Here is a 20,055-nt window from a genome sequence, read left to right as displayed (position 1 = left end):
ATCTATACTATACTAAAAGGGAGATATAAACCCCTCTTAGAGTGTCCACATCAGCATATATAATCATCCAATCAGAGAGCCCGAAGTTGCCACGTCGTCTCATTTATTTTTTCTTAAAAAATGAAAAAAAAAATGCAAAGGACAGGATCAAACCCGGGTTAGTATGACATAAATATAGAGCATATACCGCTAAGCCATTGAAACTTTCTTGAACACATATACAAGAATCACTAAATATGTAATCACAAACTCTTATGTACATTTACAATAATATGGATTCAACTTTCAAGACTTCGATATTTTGTTTTGTAAAAAAAATAAGAAAGTGACTAAGCTCATATATTCTTTGAAAGTGTGAGAACATTGACAAATATGAAAAAACATAGATTTTTATTTTCGTGACAAAGTTAAGACTTTTGTAAAAGTAAGTTTACATAAGCTTGCTTTCCCCGATTCTATATACACAAGATTCTATATACACAAATAAATATAATATAACAACATAAGCTTGCTTTCTCCGATTCATATGAAGACTTTTTAAGTTATCCACCAAAGCAAATTAATTAAATCAATCAAATTGTTAGAATACAACAAATTAATATATAATTTTATTTTAAATTAAATTATTTAAAAGTGTATTTTCATTAAAAATAAAATAAAAAAAAAGTAAAACTGATTTGATGGTAATTTTTATGACATATATATATATATATTATGTGAAAGAAATATAAGCTTAATATGGAAAAAAATCTTAAATACAAAAAATCCTAAAATTAACAAAAAAAACTAATAAAAATTAAACTATGATATCAATTGAAAGCTTCTTAGACAATATTAATAAAATATTTAAACGATAATTAGACAAATTTAATTTTTTTTGCCAGCCAAAAGTGTATTATTAATTAGCATCAGTTATTTCAAGATGTTTAAGAAATGATGGACTTAAATGATATATGAACTATGAATAGTAGTACTTTGTAAAGCTGACTTAGATAACACATCTGCACATCATTTCCAATCCTTTTTGATGCCTAAATTCAATTTCTTCAGAGCAGTTATTCCATAAAAAGATCGTATGAGATATTGTTTTGATATTCAGATTTGTTTCTTGAATGTTAAGAAGATTGATAACTGTAAAAATATCTCCTTCGAATATTATATGTCTATAACCGAATCTCCAACATGAGACAACTTTGTTTAAAAAGTAAATAATTTTATTTTTCTTATATTGTATAATAAATATATATTATTTACTGATAATAAAAATATAATTATTCATCTATCACAAATATCTATGCAAATATGTGAATCAAGTACTACAATCAAACAACATAATGATTTCCACAAAGAAAATTTAAAAAATATATTTATGTTATGTAGTCTTATTTTATATTCTTTAAATAATGTAATACAATATTATACATTATTTTTTTTAGAATTGAGAAATACATATATATCAGTTAGACAAATTAAGCAATAATTAGACAATTTTGACTCTTTTTTTGCCAGCCAAAAGTTTATTATTAATTAGCATCAGTTATTTCAAGATGTTTAAGAAAATATGGACAAAAAATAGGATGGACATAAATGATATATGAATTATGAATAGTACTTTGTAAAACTGACTTAGATAACACATATGCACATCCATTTTCAGTCCTTTTTGATGCCTAAATTCAATTTCTTCAGACCAGTTATTCCACAAAGAGATCGTATGAGATATTGTTTTGATATTCAGATTTGTTTCTTGACTGTTAAGAAGATTGATAACTGTAAAATGTCTCATTTGAATATGATATGTCTATAACCGAGTCCCTACATCAGACAAGTTTGTTTTAAAAGAATATAATTTTATTTTTCTTATATTATATAATAAATATATATTATTTACTGATAATAAAAATATAGTTATTCATAAATCACATAAATATCTATGCAAATATGTGAATCAAGTACTACAATCAAACAACATAATGATTTCCACAAAGAAAATTTAAAAAATATATTTATGTTATGTAGTCTTATTTTATATTCTTTAAATAATGTAATACAATATTATACATTATTTTTTTAGAATTGAGAAATACATATATATCAGTTAGACAAATTAAGCAATAATTAGACAATTTTGACTCTTTTTTTGCCAGCCAAAAGTTTATTATTAATTAGCATCAGTTATTTCAAGATGTTTAAGAAAATATGGACAAAAAATAGGATGGACATAAATGATATATGAATTATGAATAGTACTTTGTAAAACTGACTTAGATAACACATATGCACATCCATTTTTAGTCCTTTTTATGCCTAAATTCAATTTCTTCAGAGCAGTTATTCCACAAAGAGATCGTATGAGATATTGTTTTGATATTCAGATTTGTTTCTTGACTGTTAAGAAGATTGATAACTGTAAAATGTCTCATTTGAATATGATATGTCTATAACCGAGTCCCTACATCAGACAAGTTTGTTTTAAAAGAATATAATTTTATTTTTCTTATATTATATAATAAATATATATTATTTACTGATAATAAAAATATAGTTATTCATCTATCACAAATAACTATGCAAATATGTGAATCAAGTACAACAATCAAACAACATAATGATTTCCACAAAGAAAATTTAAAAAATATATTTATGTTATGTAGTCTTATTTTATATTCTTTAAATAATGTAATACAGTATTATACATTATATTTTTTTAGAATTGAGAAATACATATAATATCTTATCCGCGCGTAGCGCGGTTAAAAAATCTAGTTTCAGTAATACTTAGTTTTCGTATCATTTCTGGATCATTTAAACATTTAATAATACCCGTTATTAGATATAAGATTCATATTCAGTGACAAAAAAAAATTAAGACGCATATATTTAATGTTAGAACCATAAAGGAAGACCATCTAGACAATAACCTCTCAGTAGTTGAAGAATCTGAGAATTGAATAATGTTTTAAACAAAAGAACACAACAAGCGTAGGAAAGGCGCAGAAGATCTCTCAAAGATGAGATCCCAAGATTAGAAATTTGTCCGATTCTCTAACCCATGTTCAAAGGAGGAAAAAGAAGACAGGAACACCTGAATATTCCTAAATATGTTTCGCTATTCCGTTTCTCATTTCATTAAAAAATTGTGCAACAACAAGATCGCAAGAAATAAAAGAGCTAGCGTAAGGAAAGCTATTTTAGAAGAGGATGCAACAAAAAAATAATTAATTTTGATGAGGAAAACATCTTGACATTTTGATATTTTTGAATGAATGGGCCTAATATAAGAATGTTATTCGTGGCACCCACGGTTTTAGAGGTTTAAAATCTCTGATTGATTATGCCAAAGGACAAAATCTTAGTACTGTGTGTTGTCTGAGATTTGTTTTATTGTCTAATGATTGGAATCATGTTCTGACGTACACCTACACAGACTAGCTAAAGCATCGGACATAAATAGGGTTTAATATATATTCATGAAAAGATGTTCCTTTTTTAATAGATGCTCAATATAAACCAGTTATTGTAAGGTTACCTGACGTTGCTCAAGAAGCTTGAGACCAATAATGGCAATATTCGCTTCTTTTCACAGTCCTTGCGATGGAAGGGAAATAAATAAAAGCTTAATCAGATAAAAGACATCATCTAACCGTTAAGCCAATAATAGCTACAAAAAGGAACTCTAATAGATATTATTATAAAAATCACACAAGATGGAAATTGCAAGAAATATTAACACAAGCGTAACAGTCACATGCTTTTGATGAGATAATTATCAGCTAAATACATTTCTTAGTTTGTGGTGTATCTATACACAATCAATTATATTTAAGCATAGAGATAATTGTATTTAAGAGTAGGAGATATGTCATTACATATAAATGAGTTGTTGTAAGGATATAACACAAATGTAACACAAAATGTAATTTGATCTTAATGTTCTTATCACTTTTGAGGGCTTTTGAGTAGTATCGGCTCTAGTGCTCGTAGTAATTATAAGATCAAAAATGCTGAAAGAGGGAAGGGAGGGTTCAATAGTATTTTTGGTTTACTGTAAAGATGCGCGCTATCTAGAAAAGGAAGCATCCTAATTTTCTATAGCAATGGTTAAAGAATCTCTAAGTTTCACTAACTAGAGACTATACTCTGATGATCATCATCATCATAGATCTATGTGGTTGCTTAAAGAATATTGGTCTATTGGGTCACTCAAAATCTCTCATATTTAAAACATATATTCCTCCAACTGGCTTATATGCTTTTTTCTCCTATATATAAGGAGCTTCAAACTCTTCCACTAAATGCAAATCAACATTTTCATCGTTAATACAAACCAGCTTCTCTAACGTCCCTCTTTTGTTATTCTACATTTTCACACTAATGGCTTCCAACTCAATTATCAGCACTTCCCGGAGCTCTACCTCGTCATGGACAGCGAAACAGGACAAACAGTTCGAAATGGCTTTGGCTAAGTTCGAGAAGGACACTCCTGACCGATGGCAAAATGTGGCAAGAGTAGTTGGTGGAAAATCAGCTGAAGAGGTAAAAAGACGCTATGAATTGCTCGTTAGAGATGTTAATGACATTGAATCAGGACGTCACGACCCACAACCTAGGTACCGTAACACTAATTGAAGCCATTGAGATTCTTTGTGAGCTCCGAAAAAAATAACTATGTGCCTTTAAACTGTATTGAGATGGAGACATTAAGAGCATATATAAGTAAAAGTGTTTGATTACATGCTATTATTGCTTATATTCTATTAGCTTTTATTTATTTCTGTTTGGTTTCCAACTTTGTAATAATCATTTCTCAATTCCATCCTAATGTAATCCAATCGATTTAAGTTCTCATATAGTTGTGGGTTTTTGGTCTTCAGCTTGTTTCCTTCTGGTTTGGGCCAATGCTATTGGGCCTGCTACTTCAGTAACGGAGAAAAGAGAAGAGCGTGCTGAGCCTCGTGACACTCAAGCCCACGAGCTCGACAGCTGGTTAAAACGGCTGTAACGGCCATCATCTTCCTCGCGGCTTCTAACAGAAAGAAAGATCAGAGAGATCAGAGAGCTTCACGAGAAGAGAATCAAGGAGAGAGCTTTACCGGTAGCTATTTCAACAGGAGGCGACGGCGTAGTGTCTCCGAAGTTGATTTAGCCGAGGATCCGATTATCTGTGGTATATTTCGGAGGTAACGACACTAGTCTCTTTCTGAAGATTGAGATCTTGTTGTATAGACGTTTCCAAAGCTTTGTATTGATTCTAGTGAAGCTTGAGGGATACCGCTCCCTCCCCGGACAGTAGGCAACAAAGTCCGGGTGAACAATCTCGTTTGCATTTCGTTTCCTTGCGTAGTTGATCACCTAAGAACAAGAACGAATCAGTTAGATCTATAATTGAACCTGAACATACAAAGAGAACAAGCATAAACTAACCAACAAGTGGTATCAGAGCTGTGGTTGCTTGTTTTGGAGCTGATTGTTTCAGGAAGGATTCGTAATTGCACTGAGGGTAGAAGCTGTTTAAAAGGAGGTTGTTCAAGATGGATCTTGGGAAGGACTCTGTGGAGATTGATCCTACTCGAGGTCGATTCGAGATGGATAAGTTTGATGGAAAGGGAGACTTTGGTATGTGGAAGTACAAACTTCTTGGTCAGCTGGAGATTCAAGGCCTGGGATCAGTTCTTCAAGAAGGATCAACACTCTACAAGACGTCAGAGAAGCTGGAAGAAGGTGCTGATCCAGTTCTTGATCCTGCAAAGGTTGCGAAAGATACAAGAGTCAAGAATCTAATGGGAACCTGTTTAAGTGATATGATTCTAAGAAAGGTAATGCATGAACCTACAGCTCTTGCAATGTGGAAAGCGTTGGAACGTGATTATCAGACCAAGACTCTACCTAACAGGATCTATCTAAAGCAACAATTTGCCAGTTTCAAGATGGATGAATCTAAGAGCGTTGAAGAAAATATGGATGGTTTCCTCAAGTTGATTGGTGATCTAGCGAGCCTTAATATAACCATAAGTGATGAGGATCAGGCGATTCAGTTACTTACAGGTTTACCGTCACAGTATGAGGCGTTGGTTCATACGCTGAAGTATGGCACCGGGACAGATACTCTCACAGTGAGAGAGGTGGTCTCCTCTGCGTACGCCAAGGAGATAGAGCTCAAACAGAAAGGTCTGCTTGGAAAAGCTGGAAAGACAAATGAAGGGCTGTATGTGGAGTCACGTGGACGGTCAAGCAAAAGGAATGATCGTGGTAACGGCAACAGTCAGTATGGCAGAGGGAGATCGAAGTCTCGTGGTCAAAGGTCACAGTCAAAACCAAGAGCAAACAAAGACGGTAAAACTGCTTGCTTTATCTGCAAGAAAGAGGGACATTGGAAGCGTGAGTGTCCACAGAGGCAAAACAAGTCACAAGATTCTAATGATTCAGCAAACACGGTTTCAGAACGAAGGCAGCCTCTAGTCCTAACTGTAAGCACTTTGGATTCTAAACAAGAATGGGTTCTAGATTCCGGGTGTTCTTTTCACATAACCCCACAACGGGACGTGCTGTATAATTACAAGGACGTCAATGGTGGAAAGGTTTTAATGGCAAACAACACACAGTGTGATGTGAAAGGCATTGGAAATATAAAAATTCGAAATACAGATGGAGTTGAGGTCATACTTACTGATGTGAGGTATATGCCACAGATGAGCAGAAACTTGATATCATATGGAATGCTTGAGAAGGCAGGGTGTACCTACAAAGGTGGAGACTTTAAAGTTGAGTTCTTTAAGGATGGTGAAAGAGTGATATCAGGTAACTATCAAGACGGGCTATATTACCTAAAAGGCACAGTGTCCAGAGGTGAAGTGAATATAGGAAAGGCTGAGCCAAATATGATATATTTGTGGCATTCCAGACTTGGGCATATGAGTGTAGCAAACATGAATGTCTTGGTGAAGAAGGGTTACCTGAAAATCAAAGAAGTCGAAGATTTAAAATTCTGTGAAAGTTGTGCTCTTGGAAAATCACATAAGCAGAGTTTCAAGAAAGCAAAGCACACTACAGAAGGGATCCTAGACTACGTTCACTCTGACTTGTGGGGATCACCATCCACGCCAGAGAGTCTAGGTGGCTGCAAGTACTTCATAAGTTTCATTGATGACTACTCAAAGAAAGTTTGGGTTTACTTCTTGAGGACTAAAGACGAAGCTTTTGAAAACTTCAAAGAGTGGAAACTAGAGGTTGAAAACCAAACAGGTAGGAAGCTAAAATGTCTAAGAACAGACAACGGTTTGGAGTTTTGCAACTACAAGTTTGATAAGTTGTGTAAAGACTCAGGAGTTAAGCGTCACCGTACGTGCACCTATACTCCTCAGCAGAATGGAGTCTCTGAGCGTATGAACAGAACCATTATGGACAAGGTAAGAAGCATGCTATCTGAAACCGGTTTGGGATCTGAGTTCTGGGCTGAAGCTACATCAACCGCAGTATATCTGATAAATCGAACTCCTGGCTCCAGCATCGATTTTGAGATCCCAGAGGAGAGATGGACAGGAGGAAAGGTTGACCTGTCACATATTCGGCGTTTTGGGTGCTCAGCGTATGTACACAAAGTACAAGAGAAGACAAGTCCTAGAGCTGTAAAAGGAGTGTTTGTTGGTTATCCTTTTGGAGTTAAAGGCTACAGGGTTTGGATTCAAGATGAAGGCAAGTGTGCTACGAGCAGAAATGTTGTATTTCATGAGCAGGAATTATATAAAGATACAGAAAAGGTGAATGGGATTAGAAATATTAAAGTGTCAGAAGACTCTGAAACTGACAGGAAGATGAAAAAGAAAGTATCCTTTAGTGATGATTTGATACTTGGTCCTACTCCCAGAGGAAATACTGAAGGTGCGTCAACTTCAGGTGAAGATCCTTCAGGGCAGTCAGATGAGTCCGACAGTGAAGGTTCTCAAGGGTCAGTTAGTTCAGACGGAGGGTCAGATTCAGATCTCGGTACAGGAATCATGGTCAGTTCAGGGGATACTGCCTTAGACGATTATGTACTGGCCAGAGACAGAAGCCGAAGACAGAACATAAAGGCCCCGTCTAGGTTTGATGATGCAAACTTGGTAGCCTATGCGCTGATTGCTGCTGAGGAACTTGAAATTGACGAGCCTCAGACTTATGCAGAAGCTATGAGAACTAAAGAAAGAAAGTTCTGGAATCATGCAGCTAAGGAAGAGATCATGTCTCTTAAGAAGAATAGAACATGGGATTTAATTGAAAGACCTAAGAATCAGAAGCTTATAGGCTGCAGATGGATTTTCAAGTTGAAACCTGGCATTCCAGGAGTGGAGGATCCGCGATACAAGGGCAGAGTTGTAGCCAAAGGTTATTCACAGAAGGAGGGTGTGGATTACAACGAGATTTTCTCACCTGTTGTGAAACATGTATCTATAAGATTGATCCTATCGCTAGTAGTGAATTTCGAATACGAGCTAGAACAGATGGATGTGAAAACCGCGTTCTTACATGGAGATCTCGAGGAGAGAATTCTCATGGAACAGCCTGAGGGTTTCATTGAGAAAGGAGATGAGAACAAAGTGTGCCTACTGAGAAAATCTTTATATGGCCTTAAGCAATCACCTAGACAGTGGAACGTAAAGTTTGATAGTTTCATGAAGAAGCAGAGGTTCATCAGAAGCGAATATGATTCATGTGTTTACATGAAAGATGTGAATTCTGATAAAGCGATCTATCTACTTCTATACGTTGATGATATGTTGATTGCTTCAGGAGACACACCTACCATCAAAGCTCTAAAAGACAGTCTAAGCGGAGAGTTTGAAATGAAGGATTTGGGAAAGGCCTCAAGGATCCTAGGAATGGATATTACTCGAGACAGGAAGAAGGGTATTTTAAAACTATCACAAGCTAAGTATCTAGAGAAGGTACTAAAGACTTTTGGCATGTTTGAAGCCAAAGCAGTTGTTACTCCTACTGCATCTCATTTTAAACTGAAAAGCTTACATCCTAAGGAGAGAGCAGATGAATATGAGTTTATGAAGGACGTGCCGTACGCAAGCGCAGTGGGCAGCTTGATGTATGCCATGGTTGGATCAAGGCCAGACTTGGGTTTTGCAGTTGGCCTGATCAGTCGTTTCATGTCACACCCGAGCAGAGAGCACTGGGAGGCAGTGAAATGGGTACTAAGGTATGTAGCAGGAGCTTATGAGAAGTGTCTAACATTCAAGAACTCTACGGAGTTCATGGTTGAAGGGTTCTCGGATTCAGACTATGCTACAGACCTAGACAGGAGACGATCAGTATCTGGGATTGTATTTCAAGTGGGAGGTAACACTGTGTCCTGGAAGTCAGGACTTCAGTCAGTAGTAGCGCTCTCGACCACCGAAGCTGAATACATGGCATTAACACTAGCAGTGAAAGAAGCTATTTGGCTAAGAGGGTTCATTTCAGAACTAGGATACAAGCAGGACAGTGTAAGGATACACTGTGATTCTCAGAGCGCTATCTCTATATCTAAAAATGCAGTTCATCACGAGAGAACTAAGCATATGGATACACAATTCAATTTCATCAGGGATATTGTTGCTAAGCGTATCGTCAACCTAGCAAAGATTCATACATCTAAGAATCCAGCAGATTTTCTAACTAAGTGTGTACCTGGCACTAAGTTTCAACTCTGCTGTGATTCTTTGAACGTGTGCTGAAGTCAGTACCGGCTCCAGGTAGCTCCGTGATGGTCTCGGAAAATTAAAAAAAAGGTTTATGTGTGAAGGTTTTTAAAGGAAGAAGCATATGAGAAGGAGTTACCTGTCGAGCAAAGGAGATCAAACCGTAGGATCTCTGAACAAGGGTTGAGATTGAGTCACTAAGATTGAATCAGGAACAGCAAATCAGGTGGAGTTTGCTGAGGGTTGGTTCGAGATATTTCTTCTGGCTGTATCAGGTGCTCGTCTGCAAATTTGCAGTCTCAGTGTCAGATAAAGAGTGAGTCAGAGAATAGAGTTCTGATTGTTTGAAACAGCAAAGAGCAACAACAGTTCGTATTGTTCATTTGTAGCTCTTCTACAGAACGGAATGTTCAGAAGCTATTTGGTGAGCTAAAGGAAGTATCTATAACTAACATACAAGATAGATGGATGTTGGTTTCAGGTGGAGATACTCAATTACGATTCTAAATAGAGAGAATCGAGAAAGAAAAGGAGCTTACCGGTTCGAGACAACTGAATCAGAGGTTATCGCCAGAAGATGATATTGGTCGATTTTCGCCGGAGTCATTTTTAAAGTAAGAAGGCGGAGAAGAGAGAGGAGGAGCTGATTACCTCCTAGGGTTTCGCGGTTGTGTCTGAAAACCAAAGAGGTGGAGATTTGTGGGTTTTTGGTCTTCAGCTTGTTTCCTTCTGGTTTGGGCCAATGCTATTGGGCCTGCTACTTCAGTAACGGAGAAAAGAGAAGAGCGTGCTGGGCCTCGTGACACTCAAGCCCACGAGCTCGACAGCTGGTTAAAACGGCTGTAACGGCCATCATCTTCCTCGCGGCTTCTAACAGAAAGAAAGATCAGAGAGATCAGAGAGCTTCACGAGAAGAGAATCAAGGAGAGAGCTTTACCGGTAGCTATTTCAACAGGAGGCGACGGCGTAGTGTCTCTGAAGTTGATTTAGCTGAGGATCCGATTATCTGTGGTATATTTCGGAGGTAACGACACTAGTCTCTTTCTGAAGATTGAGATCTTGTTGTATAGACGTTTCCAAAGCTTTGTATTGATTCTAGTGAAGCTTGAGGGATACCGCTCCCTCCCCGGACAGTAGGCAACGAAGTCCGGGTGAACAATCTCGTTTGCATTTCGTTTCCTTGCGTAGTTGATCACCTAAGAACAAGAACGAATCAGTTAGATCTATAATTGAACCTGAACATACAAAGAGAACAAGCATAAACTAACCAACAATAGTAATAATATTCTGATCAAACTCTCGGTTCTAACAATATGGACTAAGCATGCCAATAAGAGGATATATCAAACAACTCTTTGCATGTTCCTTATTAGAAACGATGATTTCGCACATTTGAATTTAATAAACAGCGCTTAATTAGTGGTCTACTGCGATATGCACCCACTGTAAAATTGACTAAAACGTCTTTACGCATATTTCCAATTCACTTTTATTATAAAATTTAAACAAATACTAGTTAAAAAAGTGTTATGGTTCTTGTTAATGCATGTAATCAACCAAATGGTGTTAGGTAACTGAAAGAATAGTATATACGAAAAGAAAAAAAACTAAAGACCATATAATTACCATGAGCACTAGAGCGAAGGTATCAAAATCTTATATACAGAGCTCAAACACACACAACAAAGGACGAAAAGTGAAAAACTAGGCTTATAAAACGGGCTAAACCGTGGGTGCCACGGAATATATCGCGTAACGAAGCTGTTCAGGCGCAAACACAACAAAGGACGAAAAGTGAGATATCGCGTAACGAAGCTGTTCAGGCGGAAAATGATATTGTGAGTCACTTTCTCCTTATGCTAATGGAACTCATTTGATGTAGTTCATTTAGATAGTATGTTCCTATGACTTCATTGTTTTGCTGTAAATTGGTTACATCATCTACATTTTGCTTATCATTAAGCTGAGAAGCAACATATATGATTGTTTTTGTGGGGATCTGAATGGGGCAGGAAAGGCAGAGGAAATTGGCTGAGGATCAGAGGAATCTACTGCAGCAGCAGGCACAAGCAAAAGCTCAAAACCTTCGTTATGAAGATGAGTTGGCGAGGAAACGACTGCAGGTGAGATATAAAACTATGTTTAATAGTTTTAAAGATCGTACCTTTACTGACAAGTCTTTGACTTGGAACTTCTGCAGACGGATCATGAATCTCAGAGACGGCATAACGTTGAGTTGGTTAAGATGCAAGAGGAGTCTTCTATCCGGAAAGAGCAAGCAAGGATCGCCACGGAAGAACAGATTCAAGCACAGCGAGACTGAGAAAGAGAGAGCTGAACTTGAGCGAGAGACAATTCGCCTCAAAGCCATGGCTGAGGCTGAAGGCAGAGCTCATGAAGCCAAACTTACGGAGGAGCAGAATCAAAAAATGCTTCTGGATAAGATAAATGGTGAAATGGAGAAATGGCTTGCAGCTATTAACACAACCTTCGGTCACATTGAAGGTATGGAACTTATAAGCATTGTCCCTGAGAGTTATACACTTCTTGATATACATTCGTTTGCGTTTCTATATTGAACTTGACAGGGGGAGTCAAGGTCCTATTAACTTACAGAAATAAGCTGACAGGAGGAGATGTTGCTCCTCTGGGTGCACAGGCTGTTACAAAAATCCATGAAATTTTTGATTGGGCTAAGAAATCAAACAAAGGTTTACTGCTTTTCATCGATGAAGCTGATGCTTTCCTATGCGAGTAAGATTATCTCGCCTTTGTTAAGCGCATTGTTACTTCTATGGTGTCGTCAGAGTTATGTTTAATGGTTTATCAAATTCTTGATCGTAAACGTAACAGCACGTATATGAGCGAGGCTCAGCATAGCGCTCTGAACGCTCTACTCTTTCGAACCGGTGATCAGTCACGGGACATAGTTCTGGTCCTGGCCACAAACAAACCCGGGGATCTAGACGGTGCGGTCACTGACAGGATCGACGAAGTTATCGAGTTTCCGCTCCCTGGTGAAGATGAACGCTTCAAGCTCCTTAAACTCTATCTCAACAAGTACCTAACCGGTGAAGACCAGAAAGGTGATAAAGACATGAAGACTAAGTGGAGCCATTTGTTCAAGAAGCAGTGACAGAAGATAACAGTTGAAGGAGACCTAACCGGCCAAGTGATCAGAGAGGCTGCGAAGAAGACATAAGGGTTCTCTGGTCGTGAGGTCGCTATGCTTGTTGCTGGTGTTCAAGCTGCTGTATACGGACGATCAGATTGCGTCTTGGATGCACAGCTTTTTGAAGAGATTGTTGATTTTAAAATCTAAGAACATCACCAGAGAGCCAGACTTGTAACTGAAGGTGGCCAATCTTTTCCTTAGAAGTGTGGGTAGTCACTCTTTCTGTATGGTTTGTTTGTTGGGAAATTATGCCCTATAACACCAAAAAAATCTATGATTCACTAAATAACCAAAACCCCATCCTCTCTCCTACTTTTTCTTCCTGTCTCTCTTTTTTTTCTCTCCCAAAATCTAATTTCTCTTCTTTTTTTTTTTGGTTAGTTGGCAAATAAACCATTGTTTCTTAGCTGCTGTTCTGACTTTATTATGAAAGATGAGAGACCGGTTCAATTTCGGTTTAATGGGATCTGGTTCAGATTTGAAATTTACTCCAAACTGCTTTGTATAAATTTCACCCATAACTATATATAAATTTTGATACTATCCTTCATGAACAAGCGTAAAAATGTGGTTTTTGATCGTTCTCACTCCAACTTTTGTTTTTCTTTTATTTAAATTTCGATTTCCCGTCCTACTACAATTACTACATGCTAGAACGGAGAAGGTTAATGAATTAAGTTAATTAGGCTGTCACTGAATTTAGGCCAAATTGAGAAAAAAAGTCTATCTCCTTCTCTTAACTCACAGAAAAAACGTCTGCATAGTGATAAAATGCAAAATGATAGAAACAATATGATTTTTTTTTTTTTGACATCATAGAAACAATATGATTACGTATACCATTTCAATATGATTACATTATTTTTGAAATAGGAAGAATAAATAAAACAAAGAAAATAGCACAAATTTGATGTCGAGGAGGATAATGCGTCATTCAATTACATCCATTTTAGTTTCCGGAGTAAACTGCAGTAAGAAACTTTTTGAGACGTTTATTATATACACAAGGTCTCTCCAAATGTGCCAAGTGACCTGCTTTTTTTATACTGTCCATTGTTGCATTTTCGCCTAGTTGCCTGTGAAACAGAATTGAAATGAGAATATAAATATATATTATTATTAATATTCAGTAATAATTTCAATAAAAAGTAACTTTGGATTGCAACTTACTCCTTCATGTTCTTGGCCATTTCAAGATTAAAAAGTTTATCACTTTCGCCCCACAAGAGATGAATTTTCTGCATTACCAATTTTTAAAAATATAATAATAAAATCGCTCAGTTAAGTGGTAAATACTTAATGTTTTGGATTTAAGTAATATAAATTACATATTTTTATAAAATAAATCGAAATAGAATATTTTTCGTTTTCTGAATAATCCTGAAAATATATTTCATTTTATGCAAACTATTAAATTTCTAGACAAGTCCTGAGTCGAGTTCTAACTAGAAGCAATTTCATTCTTTGTATAATGATTTTTAGATGTTGCGAGAACAATTCTATCTAATTTATTCTATATCTTATTCTGGTTGTTTTTTTCAAATTGTGCTTTCATCTGTTGGGGTTTACCTCTAATAATCAATTTGTTGCAGACTAAATAAAATTGATAGGATTTCTATAAATGCTATATCCAATAACCCTGAATTTATAAAAGTTTTTATAAATAATGTATTCAATAAAGGAGGATTTAACAAAAACCTAAAAATTTAATGAAATTCCTAATCCAATAATCCCCACTAAGACTATAAATTACAACTCTCAAGGATAATATATTTTCTCAAATAGACCACTATATTTTTTTAAATTCCAAATGAGGTCCAACAATCTTAAGATTTACTGAAAAAAAATCTAAATAGGAACACTATAAATGATTAGAATCCATTTCCAAACTCGTAGAAATCTTCCTAAATCTTAACTTTGAATTTCTTTTGCTTTGGAGTTAGATAAATTTTGTGGTATTTTAGAGTACTTTTACGTAGAGAATAATTGATATTTTTGTCGAAATCTTCTTGTATGAAATTCTAGGTTAGATAAATGAAACAATTATGTATATTGTGTGAATAATTATGGAATTATTCTTTTTTGATAAAAAAAAAAGAAAGAATAATTTCATAATTATGTAATTATTCTTGAATGGAGTATTATATAAAAACCTGTTGTAAACGAGGGATGGTCACATCTTCGTTCCTGCTGGTGACCAAACCTTCTAACAATTCTGCTTTTTCTTTCCTATTGGTATCCATCACCTTAACATTTACAATATATATTATTAACCAAATGAGAATGATTTTTTTTCTTGCAAAAGAAAAGAATAAACCCATATGTAAAATCTTCAAAATTGTGTAAGTTCGTACCTCAAATTTAAAATTTCATCAAAAAAAAAAAGTTCGTACCTCGAGGTAATCCTTGAAGAGACGGTTCGGGAACCACATGGGTCTATGAACAGAAAGGGCAAAAAGAGTCTTGAGTCCCTTAACCGAAGTTGGTAACAGAAGATCCGCTGATGACTTAAACCCTATACGGTTCAAATTCGACTCACTGATCGTATCAGTCATCGCGAGTACGGAACCTGATATAGACATAAATAATTATTGTATATATATATATATATATATTAATATATAGTTTAAGAATGATCTTACTATGTAAATATAATAATATAAGATAATAGGTTTTTCAAACAGCTTGTAATAAGATGACCAGAGATTGATATACAAAAATAAAGGTGTTAACAACGGGCGCAAATTAGCTGGAAACATAAATCGCTTTGCATGTAGCATGATAGAGATATAATATCAGAAGTCCAGGACAGGCCACTAAATTAACTTACAAAACCTTTAACCCATTACATGTCGGGTCAAGTGTCGTGGGTTAATTACGCTTTGACCACCCTATACATTATTTATCCACAATATGGTAAATACCTGACACCACCATGGCTCTAACCATCTCAGGGTACTCTTCCACGATCTTGAAAGCCACCATTCCACCGTAACTAAACCCTACAAGGACAAACTCATCCACTCCGAGGATACGAAGAGATTTGACCAAACAGTGGGCTTGAAAGGCGGGTGACCTGTCCGGTTTATCTGAATAGGATCCACCGAAGAAGAGAAGGTCCGGTATATAGATTGAGTATTTTTTGGCTAGTGATCCGACCTGGAATTGCCACGTCACAATCCCTTCGGCTGCAAAGCCGTGGATGAACAAAATGGCTGGTTTAGAAGGTTTCTTGGGTTTCACGTCAGAGTTTTTGTTGGATTTTTTGGTTTTTTTAAGGGTTTCTTTGGGGATCCAGAAGTTTATCTTTGTCCCTGGTTCGATTTCTACGGTGTATGGAATAACGCCGGCTAATCTCATGAGGCCGTACAGCATTGGTTTTGGTGATTCTACCAAGTTCACCATTGTGTTTCCTTTTTATTTGTTTGTTTGTTCTTCTTATGTTTGATAATGAAATAAGTAAAAGAAAAGGTGAGATTTTATAGTTTGAGTTGTGATTATTTATAATGTATTTGGTGTTATGTGATCTTATTTATACCAATCCAATCATTTCGTATTTTGCATTGTTAATTTTATATTGTCAGACTTGTTTTGATTGATATTTTGCGAAATAGCTAGTAACTTTGCAAAATGTAGTAACTATTCAACTTTAGTGAAATAAAAGGGAAAACCGTTTTTCTTTGAATTTGGGGTAAAGTTTATTTCTTTTATAGTAGGGTTGTAGCCTATATAGTGCAGGATTGTCATTTTGGTACGCATAATTGGTTCGTACGATTCCACCATTTCGTGTAATGTTACCGACAAAAGTATTATGAGTGCCTCGTATATTAGAGTAATGTTTCTCTTCAGCAATTAATATGATTATTGTGGAAATATAGTTCTTACTTGTCTTGCATGAAAACTCCGAATCTTGCAAAAGTTGGAGATATACATTTTCTTTCTTTATTCATTTGTGTTCCACGTGTTATATGGACTATGCAGGTCAATTTTACAATGCTGCAAAGAAACCCAACGTGGTCCGTACCACCCACGGTTTCTATATTGTCAATTGACGTACTGAGCTACGCGATTAGACAAAAATTAATATGAATTAAATAGCTTAATTATATTGTGATTAATGAACCCTTCTCTGGACTACATGACCCATAACTTCCAAATCTCCAATAATTAAGTAATCACGACATCTTTGAGTGTTTTATTCACAAATTGTACCATAATGATTATAAATATAATATGCACAAATCCAAAATGGCCAAGACATGTGCATAACCTAACTAACTTACCGAATATAATATATATTAAAAACAAAAGTCATGCCAAAATATTGAATTTTACATTTATATTAGCAGTTACTTTCACAACAGCACAATCTACACCAACATCTATAATTCTCCAATTTTAAATAATACAATTTCCAAATTCACGTTATAGCCCACTTTTGCTTAATTATCATATTATTATTTCTCTCACTATCATCTACAATGAGTGTATTGAAAAGTCTGATGATAATCTCCATCCTCTGAATATTCTGCACCCCTCCGAGTCTGCAATATCGTGCAGTGTTGTTATACAAGATTTGCAGCCTGCCATATGTTAGCTACTTTTTTTTTTTTTGAAAAAAACATATGTTAGCTACTTGACTAGTAGAAGCGGATCAACGTCCTCCTGAATTAGAAGCTTAGAGAAGGCGACTACTATACATCTGCTGATAAAAAGACGGCTTGTCATTAGGCCCGGTTCTAAAACTGTTTGGATCTTGTGCCATATTATACAAAATGAAAAAATATGTTGTATATATTAATTTTATGAAATTTTGAACTATTTTGCAATTTTTAAACATTTTTTTTTAATTTTTAAAACATTTGTATCCTAAAATTTTAAAGAAAGAAATAATTAAAATTGTGAGACTCGGTACAAAAGCACTGTCCGCACAACCTTAAAACGCGACTGCTTGTCATTGCATCAAGTCAGTGGCTATAAATAAAAGCCTGAATTGGCTTAAGCCCTAGTTAGTACCGGTGGCGCGAGCTTGCCTGTTGATGCATCATCTAGTGTGGACTGCACTATATGATTTTGACCGATTGACTTTCTAGATAACTTACCGTCCACTTATAACTCCTCAAAGTGCATATACTTATAGTATATCAGTTTAACCTTCTGAGGGAAATCGAACCCCTGACCTGTCAAGACAAGGAGGTAATGGACGTAGTTAGTAGCCCACTAACCCAATAGATGTTGTTGTAGAATTAATGGGCCTATAGACTATCGAAGGCCCATATTGGTTGCAAATTAAAGGCCATTTCCGTCGTCGTCGACGAGAGCCACCGCGAGATTGGTTAGAAGCTGTTTCTGTGAATCGAAGAATGGGACTGTTAAGCATCATTCGGAAGATCAAGAAGAAAGAGAAGGAGATGCGTATACTAATGGTGTATGTATGTCAGATTCACAATCTCCTCCCATCTAAATGTATCTCAAATTTGATGATTTGTGGTGTGTGTAGTGGACTTGATAACTCAGGGAAGACGACGATTGTTCTGAAGATGAACGGAGAAGACACAAGCGTGATCAGTCCGACTCTTGGATTCAACATCAAAACCATTATCTACCAAAAGTCTGCTCCTTTTTCACAACAGCTTTCTAGTTTTTTCATGTTCTTGGTTGAGTAGTAATATATCATCAAACATGTAACTGTGTGTGTAGGTATACGCTGAATATATGGGATGTGGGTGGGCAAAAGACTATAAGATCTTACTGGAGGAACTACTTTGAGCAGACTGATGGGTTGGTTTGGGTGGTGGATAGCTCTGACCTCAGGAGGCTAGATGATTGCAAGATGGAGCTTGACAATCTCTTGAAGGAAGAGGTATTCTCAAACTGTCAAAAACTATGCAGTCTGATGCTTGGTTGGTTGCTGTTTGTGATGAGTGGAGTGAGTTTTGGGTACTGAACTTGTTTTTTGTATGGCAGAGGCTTGCTGGGTCATCTTTGCTGATACTAGCAAACAAGCAGGATATTCAAGGTGCTCTTACACCTGAAGAGATTGGCAAAGTAAGGGATTTTAAACTCCATGACCATTGGGTTGTATCTCTGTCTTGATAGGGTTTCTTTCTATGTTTCAGTGAGGTTTGGTAAGATGTGTTTGTTGTATCGGCTTGAATGATTGAATCTTTGTCTCTTTGTCTTAAAAGGGTTACTTTATTCTTGCTTGTGCAGGTGCTAAACTTAGAGTCCATGGATAAAAGCAGGCATTGGAAAATCGTGGGCTGCAGTGCATACACCGGTGAAGGTTTGTTGGAAGGGTTCGATTGGTTGGTTCAAGACATTGCCTCCAGAATTTACATGCTTGACTAATCTTTATATTCCTCAACTACCGCATTGCAATGGCATGTTATGCTGATTGTTTGCAGACACATCACATTGTATATGGTGCCTGTTATTACCATTATCTTTATTCTGCTCAAGTGACTTCACACCTGCACTTTAGCTTTTCTTTCAGCCCTTATTGTAACAATGATTCAACAAGCATTATATACGTGTTTGAAGACAAAAATCTTCTACTCTTGTTTGATTGAAAATTAACATAAAACCACATAATGATGTTTCATACATCCAAGTCAAACTTATTGATAAGCAAATCCCAAAGCTACCACCAAACAATCAAGGTTCGCCACAGATAAACAAAGAAAAGAAGAGATCATTTGGACTTCTTTCCAACCTTCTTCTTGACGACTTCGTCAATGTACATTATGCCTTTGCCCTTATAAACCTCAGGAGGTTTGCAACTCCTGACAGTCGCAGCAAACTGATGCACCCTATCCTTATCAATCCCGGTGCAGCAAACGACATTGTTCTTGAAACAGAAGACCCGGACCGCCGGAGGAACTGCCAGTTCGACCTCGTGACTGTAACCTAACTTGAGGTACAAGAAACGCCCTGCTTCCTCAGCTCTGGCTTTGTATCCAACTCCAACAATCTTCAAGAACCGAAAGAACTTGGCTTCCATCTTCCCTTCTTACCACACAGAATGCTTCACCTGTCTACAACGAGAAAATCTCTCAACTTGTCAGAAACGTCAAGTTAAAATACCAAAAGGGTTTCACACTAAGTCAGCAAACTTCGTCCCTATATTACTCAATCAGACAAAGGAACCATCCTGGAAACAAGCGATGAGCTAAACAGGAAATACGTCGAACACTTTCCGTGCAATACTACGAG

The 20,055-nt window shown here is 36.2% G+C and overlaps 4 protein-coding genes and 1 pseudogene across 5 annotated transcripts; 3 read left to right on the top strand and 2 right to left on the bottom strand.

The window, feature by feature from the left end:
* The first annotated feature begins 4,232 nt into the window (after positions 1 to 4,232).
* On the top strand, positions 4,233 to 4,848 carry LOC106351981 (protein RADIALIS-like 4). Its single transcript, XM_013791680.3, has one exon. It carries the CDS (start codon positions 4,375 to 4,377, stop codon positions 4,627 to 4,629), a length of 255 nt encoding a protein of 84 aa, XP_013647134.2. The 5' UTR covers positions 4,233 to 4,374; the 3' UTR covers positions 4,630 to 4,848.
* Positions 4,849 to 11,490: 6,642 nt separating this feature from the next.
* On the top strand, positions 11,491 to 12,827 carry LOC106348240 (annotated as a pseudogene).
* A 771-nt stretch (positions 12,828 to 13,598) lies between these two features.
* On the bottom strand, positions 13,599 to 16,559 carry LOC106351980 (putative 2-succinyl-6-hydroxy-2,4-cyclohexadiene-1-carboxylate synthase). Its single transcript, XM_048735011.1, has 5 exons — positions 15,765 to 16,559; positions 15,234 to 15,409; positions 14,994 to 15,086; positions 14,011 to 14,078; positions 13,599 to 13,916 (listed from the first exon to the last, which is right to left on the bottom strand). Exons 1-5 carry the CDS (start codon positions 16,243 to 16,245, stop codon positions 13,790 to 13,792), a joined length of 945 nt encoding a protein of 314 aa, XP_048590968.1. The 5' UTR covers positions 16,246 to 16,559; the 3' UTR covers positions 13,599 to 13,789.
* Positions 16,560 to 18,149: 1,590 nt separating this feature from the next.
* On the top strand, positions 18,150 to 19,399 carry LOC106348191 (ADP-ribosylation factor-like protein 2). 2 transcript variants are annotated; one of them, XM_013787875.3, is made up of 5 exons: positions 18,150 to 18,268; positions 18,341 to 18,451; positions 18,541 to 18,703; positions 18,808 to 18,888; positions 19,054 to 19,399. In XM_013787875.3, exons 1-5 carry the CDS (start codon positions 18,204 to 18,206, stop codon positions 19,189 to 19,191), a joined length of 558 nt encoding a protein of 185 aa, XP_013643329.1. In that variant the 5' UTR covers positions 18,150 to 18,203; the 3' UTR covers positions 19,192 to 19,399. The 2 variants fall into 2 exon arrangements, with proteins under 2 accessions (XP_013643329.1, XP_013643330.1); XM_013787876.3 differs by having other exon boundaries at positions 18,156 to 18,272.
* LOC106348193 (60S ribosomal protein L6, mitochondrial-like) lies at positions 19,340 to 19,873 on the bottom strand. The gene has a single exon (XM_013787877.3). It carries the CDS (start codon positions 19,841 to 19,843, stop codon positions 19,535 to 19,537), a length of 309 nt encoding a protein of 102 aa, XP_013643331.1. The 5' UTR covers positions 19,844 to 19,873; the 3' UTR covers positions 19,340 to 19,534.
* Positions 19,874 to 20,055: the final 182 nt, after the last annotated feature.

This window comes from Brassica napus, chromosome A6 (assembly GCF_020379485.1).
Source record: "Brassica napus cultivar Da-Ae chromosome A6, Da-Ae, whole genome shotgun sequence".
Classification (NCBI taxonomy): domain Eukaryota; kingdom Viridiplantae; phylum Streptophyta; class Magnoliopsida; order Brassicales; family Brassicaceae; genus Brassica; species Brassica napus.
The sequence above is the reverse complement of the archived record's forward strand: the minus strand, read 5'-3'. Positions and strand labels throughout refer to the sequence as shown.